This window comes from Pediculus humanus, genomic scaffold (genome assembly GCF_000006295.1).
Source record: "Pediculus humanus corporis 1103172108321 genomic scaffold, whole genome shotgun sequence".
Taxonomy (NCBI): domain Eukaryota; kingdom Metazoa; phylum Arthropoda; class Insecta; order Psocodea; family Pediculidae; genus Pediculus; species Pediculus humanus.
The window spans coordinates 152459-170327 of NW_002987890.1; the positions used below are offsets into that span (position 1 = coordinate 152459).

Here is a 17869-nt window from a genome sequence, read left to right on the forward strand (position 1 = left end):
ATACAGAAGACATAGCACCTACTACTACTCAAGGAGTCTCAACCTGGACGGAACCATTCAGAACCCGACATAGGAAACTGTCAAATCCGAACAAGAGGAGAAAACAAATTCTTTTTTCAAAATAATTGTTTTCCGTCTTAAGGGGGGAGGTGTTATGATCCCGTACTCAATATTCACATTTTCAACTTTTTATAAACAAAAGACTGGCGACGAACTCAAATTGTTCTTCTTTAGAAGCGAAGCTTCTAAAGACTCCTTCTTTTATTTTATTTGCAAGTGTTTGCTCGAACATTCGAAACAGTTGACTGACGAAAGACCAAAGTAATATAGGCAAGCTACACAGCTTGGCGTTGGTTCATTTGATTTTTAGTCTAGCTGTAATAAGTTCTTGTTTATTAATATTAGTTTTGTGATAGTTTTAAGTGCTTGTTCATTACTTACAAAAATAAAGAACGAACCGAATATAACAATATTTATCTTTGCCAAACTTTAAGTATTTTTAATCAATGTTTAGTTTTATCAAAATGAACTCCTGATGCTTTTATCATAAAAACCAAGCAATCATTATTATAAATAAATATAAACTGTAGCAATTTAATAATAATAATAATAAAGATTATGACATCATTTTTTTTTTAGGCACTCGACAATTAGATTCAATAAAATAAATTAAAAACAAACCATTTATGTAATCATTCGATGGAAATTTTCATAGTTTATTTCATTCCCTCTTGAATGCCACATACTTTGTTAGCAGGAACAGCTTTATCTGTAATGAGTATGTTATGCTAAATACATTTATTCAATATTTTGAATAAATAAAATTACTTTTATAATTACCAATGAGCTTCGGATATGATAAATTGAGTTTACTCATTATATCGATGAATTCATCTATGGACTTTGTAAGTCTTGGATTAAACATTTTTTCTTCTGCAACTGTTGTAGAAGTTTGCCCTTTGTAGTCATGAGCAGGAAACAATCTGAAGTTAAAAATAATAACTGTAATGACACCATGATTCAAATATTTCATTTTGTTTTTGGTTAAAAAAAAAACTTACCGGTAATTATCGGGTAAAGTAAAAATTTGACTGTGAACGGAATTATATAATGTTTTGGAACTTCCTTCTTGAAAATCTGTTCTGCCGCAACCTCTAATTAGTAAAGCATCTCCTGTGAAGGCTAATCCTTGTTCGTGGCAAACATAAGTAACACATCCTGGAAAAAGTTTTATTGAAAAATCAAACATAATCGATTGGTAAAACAATTAAGTACCAACATAAATATAAATATTTATAAAAGTATTATCTACCATTTGTGTGTCCTGGAGTTGGCCTAATCTCGAGTACATGTCTTCCAAAGTCTATCTTATCATTTTCTGTAACAACTATATCAGCAAGTGCTCCACTGGATTTTGAAATAACACTTTTGCAATTTGGAAATATTGTTTTTAATTTTCCAGTTCCAGTTATGTGATCGGCATGAACATGAGTATTGACTAGAAGTAAATTTACAAGTTAATAAAAGTTTTATTCATTTTTATTAATTTTATTCTTATATAAAGAATAATTAAATATAATTACCACCATATTTTAAATTAAAATCCAGTTCTTTAATTAATTGTGCATCTCTTTCAGCAAGTTCCAATACAGGATCAATTAAAATAGCTTCCTTTTTTTTAGTATCAGCCAAAAGATAAGTATAAGTAGAACTTTCTTTATCAAAGAGCTATAATTTCAATAATTAATAATTAAATTTATTTAATTAAGAAATGAATTTACGATAAAAAATAATTACATACCTGACGGAAAAAAAAATCTTCTGTTTGTGGTATTAGAGAACTTATTGTCATTTTATGTGATGCGTTATATTGAAATTTTAAAAGGCACACTTTATTGCGGTTTGTATATTCATAAAACGGTTTTAATTTATCTAAATAAAAAAAATTTCGTTGTAATCTAGTCAAAAATATCATCACAAAAAAAATTATAAAGATTTAATATTAATTTAAGAACAATTTATTATTATTATTATGCATTTTTATTTACTAAATGACTTTAATATAAATCCACAAATAATGTGATAAGTTAAATATAAGAGATGTTATTATTTTAAATTTAAATATTTCGATTATGATTTCGATATCTCGAACAAAAAGATTTTACCAAAGATAAAACATTAACATGTTAAGAACGTTTAACGTGTTATGCCATCGTGAAACATTTTCAAATATTAAATTCCTTAAATAATAAATAATTATATTTAGTATTATTAATAATTAGTAAAATTACTATTATTATGCTTTCTCTCAATTGAATTTCTTCAATTTGATAAATTTATTTACTTTCTTGTTATTTGTCTTTATGACCTTTGATAATGTAGTAAGAGAATATTTACAAATTAATCTTGTTGTAAGACAATGTTGTAAAATATTTTACAGAAAATAATTTTTAAAAAATGTTCTTTCTTCTGTAAATTAAAATTGTGATGGAATCGGTGAAACTTATAATTCCATTCTTACAAACGATTATTTTGTTTAATGATCATCCCTTGTCGAACCAGGACATTCTTCTAAGTCTTTCTCATCGTAATACTGAACTGAACACCAAATACAATAATAATATGTTTCTCTTAAATATTTTGTTATTAATTCTAATTTTTCTTCATCAGTTATTTCTTCTTCATTATCAATATCCTCACTATTTTCAATACATGATATATTTTCTTCATCATTGTTTACACTCGCCTCTGATTTATCTAAACTATCTTCTTTTGGCCAAAACCAAAAAGTTTCAGGTTCAGTTTTGTTCGTCTTAATATCTAACTCTTTACATACTCTTTGACTTTTTCTCAAATCACTCGTAGTTTTTTTTTCCTTATTTTTTTTCGAAAGAAACATTGTGAAATCTTTCTCATTTATTTCATCTAATTTATTTTCAGTTTTTTTTTTTAACAATGTTTGATTCTTAATTTTATGACCCAAACCCTGTTTATTGTTTTTTACATTAAGACTTATGGGTTCAATCATTCCATCATTATTTTTACCCAAACCCATACCACTTTTAAATCCCATTTTTTGAAGCATTGAAAATCCTTTATTAGATGAATTTATTGGCTGTTTAAGACCTTCTTCTAAAACTTCAGTTTGATAAACCTGAATAGGTTTTTTCTTTTCTATCATTGCTAATTGTTTTTTCTTTATCAATTCGTGTTCTCTTAATTCTCTACGATTATTTAAAAGTCCAGGACGTACATCATTTGCACCTTTCGTGCAGCTTGCTAAAAAGTCATCTGACATATAATCTAATTCTTCATCCATTTCTAAATCTTTAAACTTAAAAAAAAAACAAAAAAAATTATAATAATACAAAAATTCTATTATTAATAATAAAAAATTTTTACTTTTGCTTTTAAATAACCGTCAAGTCGAATCGTTAACTTCAATTTTACACTTCACTTTCACATAGACCAAACGACTATAATATTTATTTTATGTCTATGGTTTTTCAAATTGAAACTTTTCCCGCGATTTTTGTTGACAAAATTTTATCATCTTCATTAAACAAATGTCAATTTTATTTTAAATAAAAATATTGACAAAATCACTAATTGTAATCAATTAAAAATTAACAATTATTTTACTTACGTAATAAAAACTTTTTAAACGCTTAGATAATTTACCGCCTTTTTCAGAACAGGCTTACACATACAACAAAAAATTTAAATAATTTTTTTTTAAAAAAATAATTTTATTTACAAAATTAAACTTACATAAATTGTTAAAAGGAATAAAAACTATTTTATCGAGCAACAAACAATTATTAAATTGATTATAATTATTCAATCTACGAGAAAATCTTTCGCGTAATTTTTTTTCCCAATAAATAAACCTAAGGAAGTAATGGCGTCAACTTTGGCTTCGACGGCAACCAAATCGTCATCTTCGAGTCCGGTGTAAGAATCTGGGAATATAATACATAAAATTCATTTTAAAACTTTTATTAAATACTTTTAAACTGTTCTAGGCTTCATCTTACCTGATACTAAAATAACAGATTTTGAAAAAAGACTAGCTTTTTCTTTGACTATGAGACTCGTGAGTGTAACGCAACCGATTTCCAATAGAATTTCCACGAGATCTTTTGTCCAGACGGGCGTTATCGACGGAGAAAATTTATCCATGATCGCCTTTATCGAAATTCCAGGATTGGACATGATAAATGACAAAACGGCACCTAAAAATCTATCCAATACTTTTCTATTTAAAGATCCGTCTATCCTTATCCACGGTTTAATTATAATTTTAATTTTATTATTAATGTCGTTTGAGCTGGAAACAAAAAGAAAAACAAAAAGAAAATTTCAGGTACGTTGAATAATTTTCAAAATCATTTTTTACCCAATTGTTTACCATGCGTGAGAAGAAGTATATTCGTCGCTTTTAATTTTTTGTAAGCTGATGACGGTTTTCATTTTTTTCGTTGGTGCTCGTCCTTCGTCGTCGCCATTTTGATTCTTGTTCAAGGGATCGTCGAGGACGATCGCATTGATTTCACTCGGTTTAACTTTTTCTTTTTCAAGCCTTTTCATTTTAAACGAATTCAATAACCAGGGAGAACAATATTTTTGAGATACGTATCTCGTTTCCGAAATCCCCGATTTTATAATGACTTTTTCGTTTAGTAAATATCCCACGATCTCGGGTAAAATGTCGCTTTTGCAATTCGTTTTCAATTCTCCATTTGTCACTCCATGTTCTTTTTTCGAACAAATAAAATCCAACGTTTTTTGAACGTTTTCTATTTCGTTTTTCACTTTGAAATTTTCCACCGTTGATTTTTCATTTGTCAGAGTGATAGGCACGGAAAATCGACTGCAAAGAAATTATTCGTAAATTAATTATTATATAAAAATGCATAAAACGCATCCAGCAGTGCAAAAAAAAAAAAAAAAAAAAAATTACTTGATGATATTTTTTATGATGTTCGAAACGGATTCGGGCCCACTTTCTTTGCAATATTTTTTCAAACCGTTTTTATTTATTTTACTCAAAATTTTCGATGCGTTCACGACGCAAAATTCGTATGCGAATCTACTGGAATCGTTATTGGCTTCTTTTTTCGCTTCTTCTCTCATCATGTACAAAATCACTCTGGAAGATCTGGTCGTTTTTTCACTGCTCCCCACTTGTTTCTTTTCACTTTTTTTTTCAATAGCCATATCGTCGTTATTCGTCGTATTATCACAATTTTTACGTTCTTCCCCTTCGTCCCCTTCTTCTCCCACGATCCCTTCTCCCTTTTCTTCCACTTCCTCTTCCACTTCTTCTTCCTCCTCCTCCTCCTTCTCTTCTTCTTCGTCATCGTCTGTAGAATTTTCCAATTTGATTTTTTTCGAATTTACAACATTAGAATCTAAATTTTCATGAATTCTTTTCTTTTTTTTTTCGTCGACTTTTACCACGTCTTCTTCACCACCGCTTGGCTTTGATAATATTTTACCGGAAGAACAAACGAATTTTAAATTCGGACCGCTGTAACGAAGCATTTCACAATATCTTTCGAGTATTTTCGAATACGTCGCATCGGAAAAATGTCCGGGATCCAATACTACGATTTGTTCTGGAAGAATCGTCTGGAAAAAAACTAATTCTCGACTGGCGAGTAAAAATAATGTTACGTTACACTCGTTCAAATCCACTTCGAATTCGGATTCTTCTTCCGTGTTGAGAAGTTTATCGATTTGCAAAAAAGACTCCGAGTAAATTCCATGACCGTATTTCATATTCAGCATGTGTTGGAACCTGGAAAAAAATAAAATTTATCACGGAGGTATTCGTTTTTCGTGAAAAGGTGACTCGTAGGTTCAAATCACTCACGCGAAAGATAATTTGTAAGGTGAAAAAGACAACGGTAACATTTTTCCTTCTTTAAAAATGGCGTTCCCTGCTTTTTTGCTAACCGTAATTACTTTATCCCTTTGCAATTTCCTTATGGCTTTGTGCAGTTCATCATCGTTGTACTGTCGATATATGTCAAAAAGCTGAAGTGCTGACGATGTCTTATCAGCTCGACAAGATAAACTACTCTATAATATATTCAAATTTTTGTTGAAAAATTAATTTTAAAAAAAAAAACATGGAAGTGATCCACCGCTTACCATTAACACGGCACGTATTACATTTTCCCTGATGCTTTTTACGGTAATCGGATGTTCCTCGGGGATTTCCAATTGATATTTATCGAAAAATTCTCGAATGGTATCCGGAATGATTTCCGTATTTTTCTTTTTACCGTTGAAATTCTTGCAATCGATAAATCTATCCTTGAGAAAAAGAACTAATTCGCGAAATTTTTCGTACAACTGGTTTTGTAATTCCACCAATTGCGGATGCGATGGTTTTATGCTGTTTAATAATTGCGAACAATCAAATTTAGTTGTAGCCTCGGGCATTTGTTTTAATTCTTCCAAGCATAGATTGACGCTACGAAGAGTCGTGGGATTTTTCATCATGTATATAATTCTTCTAGCAACGGCCTTTTGCGTTTTATTACGCGACTCTGCAAAGTTTTCTTGCAAAACTTTTCGAACTTCCACCCACGGTATGCGTACAAACATGCGCGAGTTGGGACAGAGAAACATCATAGCAACTCTACATATGAGAAGAAAATTATCTTCGGCCGTGGACCAAGTCACTCGAAGAGTGCTCATGAGTCTCAAAGCTTCCAAATCGATTTCATCGTAAGATATATTTCTTTTTCGCTTTACCTTGCATTCCCTTTCTTTTATTTTTCTAATTCGACTTCTCATCGGTTTCTCATTATTCGGCACGACAGAATTAAACGTTTCAACTTTCGACAAAACTTTTTTCCTGCAGCTTTTTGACTTATTGTATATATTGTTCATTATTTGTTCTTTTTTTATTCTCTGAATGGGCATTTTTAACACTTTTGTTTTTATCATTTCATCCACGGGTTTTTTAACAGGACCACTCCAATTGCTTCTTAAAAATGAAAACATGCCCGAATCCAATCCTGCCGCTCCTAAATTATCACCGGGAATGATTCCGTTATCATTCTCCATGACTTTAGCAACAGATTTAGGTTCTATGGCTTTCTTGTAGGATTCCTTTGCCGATTCACGTTCCATGAAAATTTCTTTTCCGATAACATTCGTTTTACATCCTGAAATTGCAATTTTAAAATGCATTTGAATTATTCGAATAAAGAATAATTAAAAAAAAAAATTAAATTACAATTGCATTTTTTTTTTTTTTTTTACCGAGATTTGTTGCTATGCATATGTTAAACATATCCATCCAATATTTTTTTACATCCGCTTTGGTTTCAAAATAATACGATTTGACATCGAAAGTCATGTCTGAAGGTACTTGATAATACTCTGCAGGTGATGTACTGGTATCTAATAATGAAGCTTTACGATTTAAATAAGCAAGAGTTTGATGCTGTTCACGGCCGAATTTAATTCCGAACTGAATTAAACCTACAAAATAATAATAATAATAATAAATTTGTATTTAAAGCAACAAAAAAAAAAAAAAATTTTTTTTTTTGTTAAAATTATTATTATTATTAATGATACCTATAAAACAAAGCCTCCTAAAGTCATTATAAATGGTACTCAACTGATATTTTCTATCAAAAAAAATTTGCCTTACTGACAAAGGAAGATTTTTTATTAAAAAATGCTTTCGAACTGGATGATGTAGGTACTTCCATAACTCTGGACATGTTTCGCTAACTTTGACCGCTTTCACAATTATAGATAAAGGTAATCGTGTCAAAACATCTGATAGTAAAAACCATCCATCCATTTTATCTGAAATCCATATTGATTCCGTTATTAATTGTTTAATAAATTAAAAAAAAAATATCGTTGAAATTTATTTATTTATTTTAAGTTAATAAAATTCTGATAAAGAATCATGAGAAAAAAAAATGTTCAATAAAAAAAAAAAATTACATGGCCCATGGGGGGATCGAACCCACGACCTTCGCGTTATTAGCACGACGCTCTAACCAACTGAGCTAATGGGCCGTACGTCCACACTCGCGTGAATATTTACATTATAAAGATGACTTATTACTCATTTTATTAAATTTGTACTATTACTTACTTATTTTTATAATAAATGTGGGGAGAAAAAAAAAAAATAAAAAAAATTTATGACTAACCTATTTTATTTATCGGTGGTACAAACATGTAAGTTGATAATTGAGTTCCGTACAGTTGAGAAATTTCATTTTTTAATTCATCATCTATAGCAGTTGTTTTACTTAATTCTTCAATCATTTCTTCTTGAGATTTATCCGATATTCCCGTGTAATCGTAAACCAGGTGGAAAATAAAATCGTGCAATATACTTAAGCGAATAAACTTAGGAGAATATAATAATTCGCTTTGTTTTAAGCTCGATTGGAAAGGCTTGTCAGTTTTTCTTACAATGCCGTTTAACATTTTTTTCATTTCCGTGTAATTCTCTGCTAAAACTTTTGCATAAGCGTTTTCCAAATCGCCAAAATCCTCTTCGACAACTTTTTTCAATTCGGTTGTATTAAACGAAGAATGTATTTGTCGTAAACTATTCAGCTGACTTTCATCTGAAAATAAATAATTTTTATAAGCAATGTTTTTAAATTAATTATTTTTTCTAAACCTCAAAATAATTCAAAAAAACCTGGTTCAAAAGCTGGATCTGTGTAAAGATAAATGATTTGTCCCGTTTTATCCTGTTCCGTTAACGGGATAACTTTGATAAGGCCATCTTCCCCGAGTTTTTTTAACATTCTTTTAATTGTGTGCCTGTCAACTTTTGTAGTGACGCCCTCCTCGATTTCCTCTTGATTAACATACTTAAAAATTTGATGAAGTAATCTATATTTGTGCGCCTTTATTGTTTTTATAATCATTCCGATTCTGCGTAGGCTTCGATAAGACATATTTTCTTCTTTCAGTTGAGGTATACTAATTGGTTCCTTTGAAATTTCATCCTCATTTTTGGTAACGTTTTCTTTGGCATCAGGTATATTTTTTGTTGAAATCGGCTCGGATAATATTTGAACAATTTCCGAAGCTACCGTTTTATTTTGAATATTTTCTCCTACTATGTACCTGCGTTTTTATAATTATCTTAGTTTGAAAGTTTTGATTGGAAAATTTAAGATGCATGCCCTACACCTTAAAATACTAAATAATGACAGTCATTTATTTCTAAAAAAAAAAAACAAACCTCTTGGATCTCTTTCTTCCATCATTTTCAAAATAAAATTGTATATGTTTTTCACTATATAACTTATTTATTAACCCTCTAATAAAATGTTTTGTCAAACCCATTTTCTGAGCTAAATCTTGATGTGACAGTCCGGAAGCTCCTGAATTTTTAATGTGATGTAAAGCTTGAGCGGTTATAGGCATATTTTCAAAATAAATTCCTTTAGGTAAAATTCCTAAAAACAATAAATATTCATTAATTAAAAAATTACATTTTTTTATTATATGTATATATTAAAAATAATAATAATAAGTTACCAAAATTAGATTCTTCATCATCAACTTCACATTCCCTTTCGATTATATCAACAAATTGAACATTGGGATTAATTAACTGAGCACACCTAACCATTTTTTCTTCATTTTTTGTTTTTTTTTCTGAATCTGACGGACTAGAATTTGGAAAAAGTTTACAATAAGGAATAATCTAAAATTTAATGAAATAAATTTTTAGTAATTATCACTATTTAAAATTAAAAAATTTTTTTAGTTATACATACGGATGTAAGTGAAATATATTTTCTAAAAACGACTGTTTTTCTAAACTTTTTTAATCTTGCTTTTTGTTTTTGGTCGAATAAAGCATTAAATTCATCACTGGGCATTGCACAAAGTGGTCTTAATTTTAATTCTTCTATAGCAGTTTTCAAAATTGACAAATTATCATTTAAACACAATTCATAAAATCTGTTTAGATGAATTTTAATCGCATTCGCAGATCCGTTTAAACTTCCGAAAAGAGACTGTTTTTTAATAAGTTTATGTTGTTGTAAAAATTTTAAATAATGAAAAATAGATTTACAATCTTCTACAACAGATTGAATGCTACCTTTGCCGCAAGTAGCCAATCCAAGATATCTACTTCTTCCTATTCTTTCTAGCATGTCATAATGAATGGAACATTTGGAAAAGTCAATATTAGACGTGCTTAAATTTCCTACTAGAGAATAAGTTCTTATATCTTGTGATGCAACAATAACTAATTTGTTTCCCCATTTTTCTTCTACCTCGCTTAATTTGAGCTTGACAACTTCATCTGTGATGTCAATTCTTGTAAAATAATATTTACAAGATCCAAATACTTCGGTAACATTTTTTAATTTGCAGTATGGGTACACATTGTCTAATTCTAAAATCTGAAAAAAAAAATTTATATTAAGGTTTCGATAACTTTATACACTTCACAAAATTTAAAAACTAATATTTCATAAAGAATACTTTCAAAATAAATTTTCTAAAGATAAATAAGATAAATATCTTACTGCTTCTTGATTTTCTGTATCTGGAGAACATACATAATGTTTTAATGATGCTCTTGGCTCAGGTAATTCATAATACTTAATTGGTTTTAATTGAATAACAATTTTCCACATAAAACATTTTGAATCATTATCAATTTTAAAACAAAAATTTGGTCTCACTGACAGCCTTTTCCACAATGCTAAAAATTATTAAAAAAGAAAAAAAAAGCAAATATAATGAATTTTCACAAGCTTTACAAGTCAATAAAATTAAGCTTAAATTTTATACAATCTTTCCAACTGATAAAAATTTTGAATATTAAATTTAAAAAAACGGTAAATTCAAGAATAGGATTTTAATAAAAAATTTAATTAATTTTTTAAAAGAAAAATAAGTTATGCACGGTCCTTAAAATGTTTAATTATGGATTGATAATATTTTTTTTTAAATTAAAGAAATATTATTCAAGGAAACTACCTTCAATTGTGATTCCATCTAAACCCTCTAATGCAATTTCATCTAAAATGTCGGATACATAATCTGAATTTATATTTGAGATCAAACTCATTTTAATCAGTCTTTTATTATTAAATTAATAACTTTTTCAATAATAATCAATTCATTATTGCTAAGTGTTTTTTATGAAATTTTTTAACTTTAGGGGACAAGCTAAAATGATTTAAATACAGTTCGTGTCACTAGAATTTATTATTTCATAGAGTAAAAATTATTAAGTTTCTTCAAATATAAAAGTTCGCCATTGTATATGCCCAATGTCTTAAATATAGAAAAATTTTAATCTCAATAAATAGATAATTGTTTTTTAAATACTTCCTTTCAATAAACTCTTTTTTAATTTTTATTAAAGCATTTAACAAATAAAGTATATTTCGTCTTATTTTCTATTTTTAAAAAAAACCTTATCTCTCTTCTTTAAATTAAAGCTTTTGACTTTATCAAAAACTTTAAATTATCCAAAAAAAATTTTTTTAAAAATAAGTTTGTTAAAATTTATTATTTTTAATTCAAAAATTTTACTTCCGGTAATTAAAAATTGACATTGAAAAATTTGGCACATTTTTTTTTAAACAAACATTTATTATATATATATATAAATAGGTAAATTAAAGAAAAAGCAAATGGCGGCAGACATAAAAACGTGCCAAAAAAAAAAAAAAAAAACTCAAGTTCATTTTGATAACAAGGAAAACCGACAAATAAAATTCTATAATTAAAATAATAATAAAAAAAAATATCAAGATAACAATACAAATAATTATTAAACTATATTATAATACATTTAAAAAAAAAAAAAAGCAGTTGTATAAAATGAAAATCATAATTATTAATTATAAATTTTAATTTAAAAGTATATTATTTTGTTTAATTTTAGATTTGAGATAATGTAATTAAATAATTTTTTAAGAGAACTCAAAAAAAAAAAAAAAAAAAAACAGGTCAACACAAACAGTAACGCATCATTGACAAAAAAATTCCATACAAAAAAAAAAAAAAAACATTAAATTAATTTTTTGACAAAGAATCAAAATGATATAAAATAAATTTTATTAAAATAAAATCATATCAATTTTTTTTCTTGTGTGTAATTCATTTCATTTTTTATTTTTCTACAATCTTTTATTTAAAAGAATATTTAAAATTCTTATTTCGCCACTGAACACATAAAAGACAGACACGTAAAATAAATCAATTTTATGTAACCAACTCCTGCTTTACAGGAAGGACAAAGAAATTTTTTTTTTTTTTTAATTTAAATTAATTTTTATTTTACTTAACATAAAAATTAATAAATAAAAAAAATAATGAGTGTGATTGAAAATGAATGTGGTAACGGTTTAAATATAATTTGTAAAAATGATAAAATTAAATATTATTATTATTATTATTATTGGCTTAGAGATCATTGTAAATGTGATAATTGCTATAATAAAATAACATTACAAAAAAAAATTGACTTGATTGATATACCAATTGAAATAAAAGCTAAAAATTATTCAATCGATGGAGACGAACTTAATATTGTTTGTAAGTATTACCAAGGCTTCTTAATATGTCATCTTTTATTTCCCCCCTTCCCCCCTCCCCCCCTCTTCAAAATATTTTAATTTTTTTTAATTAAACTACAAAATGTTTTATTAGTGATTCACAATGAGAAAAAAAAAATCACTTTGAATTATATTTTGTGAGGTTCCACAAAAAATTTATCAAAAAAAAATTGTTTGTCATGTTAATAATGATTTTATCGATTTTTTTTTTTTTTTTTTACTATAATGATAATACGCTATCATTTAAATTATGTTTGTTTATTTTCTTGTTGAAAATATGAAAAAAAAAAAAAAAATCTTATACTCCTAAAATAAAAATATTTTATGTTTTATTAAATTATTTTAAATAAATTTTAAAATAATTTCTGTTATGTTATTTAGTGTTTTATATGGGGGATAAACTTGTGACAATATTAGAGAGAGAGAGAGAGAAAAGGTCATTAGGGTGACATATAATTATTATGTATTGTTTATAATTATAATATCTGTCAATTTAAATTGACATAAAAATATTTATTTACCATAATTATTATTATTTATTATTAACAAAATTATAAATTTTGTAATGTAACAGAAAAAATTTTGTTTTTTTTTTTACATAAAAATACATGACATTGTCATTTTTTTTAAAAATTATTATTATTATAAACAATTGGCAAATGTAATAGGGTAAATTTTAATAAAAATTATTGAAATTTTTGCCAATTTGTTATAAATATTTAAATATCATTACAATTAATTAATTATTTTTTTAAATAATTATAAACATGGCAGTCAGTTTAATAAAAAAAATATTGTTTTATTAAAAAAATAATTTATTTATTACACAACCTTTTTTCAGGTATTTATAAAATATTAAAAATTAAAATGGAAAATTTTTTTAGATTTAAATATTTTAGAAAAAAAAAAAAACAAAACAAAAGTTTTGTTCACGATTTAGGTTTTAATTGTTTTAATATTTCTTTATTAATGTTTTCCCACATTTTATCACTTGAAGTCCCATCAAAATTTTTTAATATTCCTTTTTTTTTAAAATAATCAACAAGTGGTTGTGTATTTTCATAATAAATCTTTAACCTTTCGTGAATTTTTTCCGGTTCGTCATCGGGTCTCCTTAACAATGGTTCCCCTGTAACATCATCCTTTCCTGCAACCTTAGGTGGACGAAAAATGATATTGTAAATTCTTCCACTAGGAACGTGTACAAGTCGTCCTTCGGCTCTTTTAAGTATCTCTTCAAGTGGTACAATTAAATTAATTGCTATTGTTAACGGGAACGACATAAATAGTTTTTCCGCTTGTTTTATTGTTCTTGGAAAACCATCGAGAAGGAAATTTTTATCATATAATTCTTCTTTTATTTTACTTAATATAATGTCAACAACGAATACGTCAGGTACGAGTTTACCATCGGAAATATATTTAGCAACAGCTTTTCCCACTGAATCCGATTTTTCTATCTTTTGTCTAAATAAATCTCCGGTTGATACGTGTACAATATCAAAATTTTCTATTATTTTTTTAGATATTGTTCCTTTACCTGCTGCTGGAACTCCTAATATTGTTCCCCTAAATAATGTTTGCATTATATATATATATATTTTTTTTTAAATTAATAAACACAAAAACCTTTTGTATTTATATATATATATATTTATAATTATTTCGTTTTATTCGATAATAACATAAAAATTTTCATCTCATACTGAATTTTATTGTAAAAAAAAAATTTCTTATTTATGATAACAAATAATCAACTCATTGTAAATTTCCTTTAATTTCACAAATAAAACCGCCAATCTCAACATATTAATACGTTAACATTTACGAAGAGCAGACGAAATATAATTTTATTTATCGGTTTAATTCGGAAAAAGTCGGACGGAAAAGTTTTCACGCATGCGCGGTAAAATGTTTTGTTACACAGTTTTTCAAAAAGTTTTTTTCGAAAAAAATATTTTTTATTTTAAATATTATAATTTCTTTTTGATTTAATTTTTTTTCCGTACATTTTAACGAAAATTTAAATTTTTAACGTCGTTATTACCTTTGTTGAAGTAAAATTTTTTCAAAGGAAATTCAAAAAATTTTTGTAACGGTTTTTTTTTTTAAAAAACTTTTTCTGTAATGTCGATGATTTGTCACTTAATAATTAATTAATTAAAATTAAAAAGTAATTAATGTATTCAATTAATGTATTTATTAATGATATTATTTTAAAAAAGTTATTACAAAATTGATAAGTTTAATTTTTTTTTTTTTTTTTTTTTTTAGAAAAACTTCTTTGAATATCGAGGCCCATTAGCTCAGTTGGTTAGAGCGTCGTGCTAATAACGCGAAGGTCGTGGGTTCGATCCCCCCATGGGCCAAATAATTTTTTTTTTTTTTTCATTATAAAAACTTTTGCTACTCGTTTTAGGGGACGACGAACATCGTTCTAAATACTCGCTCGAGTACTTAAAAGAATTAACGTTTGACAATCATCGTAATAAATTAATAAGAAATTATGTACTTTGGACAAAAGATGATATTATTAAATATGACGTTTGTCACGTAGATTATAAAAAAATTTTGGAATCCGATGAAGGAATTTACTCGGTCATGAAATCACTCGTAGATTATGGCGTAGGATTTATAGAAAACGTAAATAATTTTCGTATTATTATAATAATTTTTCTACCTTAAGCAACCTCTGACCGTCTTCTTTTGTTTACAGGTACCACCAAATGTAAAATCAACAGAAGAAGTAATATTGAAATTATCCCACGTTCAAAATACAGTTTTTGGAAGCATGTGGCAATTTAGCGATGATATGGACCATAACGACACAGCATACACAAAACAATATTTAGGTCCTCACACAGATAATACATATTTCACAGAAGCTGCCGGGTAATATAAAATCATTAATAAAATCTTTCACCGCCATTAATTAATTTTTTTTTCTTCAAATTTTCATTTAGTCTTCAGGTATTACATTGCATAAATCACACGGGAACAGGTGGAGAAAATTTTTTAATCGATGGATTTAAAGCGATTGAAATATTAAAAGAAAATTTTCCTGACACTTTTACCAGATTGACATTGATCGAAGTCGAAGCTGAATATTTAGAACCTGGATATCATTATACCTTTTCCGGACCTTTAATTAAACTTCATCCTGTAACAAAACAACCGGAACAAATTAGGTAAGAAATTATTTTTACAAATTAATTAATTTTTTGAATTGATTTACCTGTAATTTACAGATATAATATTCACGATAGAGCTCCCGTCACCATACCACAGGATCAAATCCTTCAACATTATAATGATTTAAGAATATTGGGTTCGATAATAAAAAATCCAGATTTGGAATGGAAATTTAAATTAAATCCCGGGACTGTATTGATATTTGATAATTTTAGAATTCTTCACGGAAGGACATCATATACAGGTCATCGAACCATGTGCGGTTGTTATATAGGAAGAGGAGATTTTTTAAGCAAAGCAAGAGTTTTAAAATTAATTAATTGATTTCAACGACACATTAATAATAATTGACATAATTATCATCTTATGCTATAAATAAATAAAAAATTTATATACATATACATATACTTATTGTATTATTGATTATTTTTTTTTTTTTTTTTAATAATTGAAAATTTCTTATCGTTTATTGGTAATAAATAGAAAAAAAAAAAAAAAATTTCCTTGAACTTAGTTTTCTATCATTACCTAAACTTTTTTTTATTTTTCTTTGTAATTTACACGTAAGTTTATTTTTAAAAAAAAAAATGTTTTTATCAATTTATAGATAAATATAAATTGTATTTAGTGATAAATTTTCTCCCAGAAAATATTTTTTTTATTTTTTATTTCAAGGTAAAAAATTTTTTTAAATTATTTTTTTATCAATTTTTTTTTTCTTTTGATTTTCATTTCTTATTATTTTGCATGATGATAATAGTAATAATAATAATTATTATTATTATTATGACAATGAACTTCAAATACCTCGGGATTATAAGTAAATAAAAATATTACACAATGTCAAGAGTGTATTATTGTAAAAAAAAAAAAAAAAAATAGTAAATTTAATTTTATTATATTATTTTAATCAAAATATTCTTTTTTTTTTTTTGTTTAATAAATATTTATTAATAAATCAAATTTTTATTTAAAATAAATTTTTTCATTTACACATGGACGAACCAATCAAAAAAAAAAAAAAAATTAAAACCCTTAAATTGAATTAAATTTTTTTTTTTTTTTACATACATTTAAAATTAAATAATAAAATTTATGTATGATAAAAATTTAATAATTTTAATAATTCATACATATAAAAAAAAAAAAGAATGTATAAAAGTACGTATTATTTCAATTATTATTATTATTATAATAATAAATATTTTTTTTTGAATGTCAAGTACGTATAAAATATAAAAATATTTATCTTTTAAATTTTATTAAAGTGTGACTTTATGTATGATTTATAAATATTTATATATATAAAATATAAATATTTAAATATTCAAACAAATTAATTCGCTTATTTATTTAAATAAAATTATTATTTGTATGCTCTGGTAGTAAATTTATTTACTAACAATATAACCCACCCAAATATATATATATATATATATATATATATATATATATATAATAAATACGGTAATTATACGTATAGTCTTATAAAATTAACAGTCGTTCGTTTCATTTATTGATTTAATTTTTTTTTTTTTACTAAATAAAATAAATTGATTATAATTCGGCATTACAATACTATTAATAAAAAAAAAAATTATTATTATTATTTTTTCTTTCTTAAAAAACTCTCAAAATGGTAAAATTATCATTGTTTTTATGTTTTTTATGCGTTACATAATAAAAAAAAAAATATGGCACTTGGCTCTTCTTAATCAAATACTCTCGTTTTATTTAATTTTTTTTTTTATTTATTTTCTTATTATTTTCAAATTATTGTAAAAATTTCAAAAAATAAAAAAAAAATTATTTTTTATTTAGTTTTATTGATTGATTGGCAGCTAAATAAACAACAGTCTTATTTTAAATAATTTATTAACAACTATATATCTGTTATCAATATGCTCTGATTTTTTTTTTTTTTGTTTTTAATTGCATAATAGTATTTTCATTTTAAATTGATATTTACCAAGTAGTAATTTTATTTAAAACAGTTTTCTATGTAACCTACATAAATTAAAATAAGTGACATGTTTAAATTACAACTCATTCATTTTAAAAAAAAAAATAAAATTATT

At 25.8% G+C, this 17869-nt stretch overlaps 5 protein-coding genes and 2 non-coding genes across 7 annotated transcripts; 2 read left to right on the forward strand and 5 right to left on the reverse strand.

The window, feature by feature from the left end:
• Window positions 1–716: 716 nt before the first annotated feature.
• On the reverse strand, window positions 717–1852 carry Phum_PHUM613050 (ETHE1 protein, putative; the record flags this gene model as incomplete). The annotated part of the gene is made up of 6 exons (XM_002433037.1): window positions 717–769; window positions 841–983; window positions 1062–1218; window positions 1313–1498; window positions 1584–1728; window positions 1802–1852. 6 exons carry the CDS (start codon window positions 1850–1852, stop codon window positions 717–719), a joined length of 735 nt encoding a protein of 244 aa, XP_002433082.1.
• Window positions 1853–2536: 684 nt separating this feature from the next.
• On the reverse strand, window positions 2537–3319 carry Phum_PHUM613060 (uncharacterized protein; the record flags this gene model as incomplete). The annotated part of the gene is made up of 1 exon (XM_002433038.1): window positions 2537–3319. The coding sequence occupies one exon, from the start codon at window positions 3317–3319 to the stop codon at window positions 2537–2539; it is 783 nt and encodes a 260-aa protein (XP_002433083.1).
• Window positions 3320–3840: 521 nt separating this feature from the next.
• Window positions 3841–11101, reverse strand: Phum_PHUM613070 (uncharacterized protein; the record flags this gene model as incomplete). Its single annotated transcript, XM_002433039.1, has 15 exons — window positions 3841–3962; window positions 4038–4330; window positions 4412–4814; window positions 5049–5803; window positions 5879–6087; window positions 6160–7184; window positions 7282–7503; window positions 7603–7839; window positions 8196–8621; window positions 8699–9132; window positions 9251–9467; window positions 9550–9718; window positions 9792–10427; window positions 10554–10732; window positions 11011–11101. The coding sequence occupies 15 exons, from the start codon at window positions 11099–11101 to the stop codon at window positions 3841–3843; spliced, it is 5418 nt and encodes a 1805-aa protein (XP_002433084.1).
• Phum_PHUM613080 lies at window positions 7985–8058 on the reverse strand. The gene has a single exon. It is a non-coding gene; the product is annotated as a tRNA-Ile (tRNA).
• Window positions 11102–12356: 1255 nt separating the features above from the next.
• Phum_PHUM613090 (trimethyllysine dioxygenase, putative) lies at window positions 12357–16115 on the forward strand (the record flags this gene model as incomplete). The annotated part of the gene is made up of 5 exons (XM_002433040.1): window positions 12357–12579; window positions 15019–15242; window positions 15316–15491; window positions 15563–15787; window positions 15848–16115. The coding sequence occupies 5 exons, from the start codon at window positions 12357–12359 to the stop codon at window positions 16113–16115; spliced, it is 1116 nt and encodes a 371-aa protein (XP_002433085.1).
• Phum_PHUM613100 (GTP:AMP phosphotransferase, putative) lies at window positions 13529–14185 on the reverse strand (the record flags this gene model as incomplete). Its single annotated transcript, XM_002433041.1, has 1 exon — window positions 13529–14185. The coding sequence occupies one exon, from the start codon at window positions 14183–14185 to the stop codon at window positions 13529–13531; it is 657 nt and encodes a 218-aa protein (XP_002433086.1).
• On the forward strand, window positions 14895–14968 carry Phum_PHUM613110. The gene has a single exon. It is a non-coding gene; the product is annotated as a tRNA-Ile (tRNA).
• Window positions 16116–17869: the final 1754 nt, after the last annotated feature.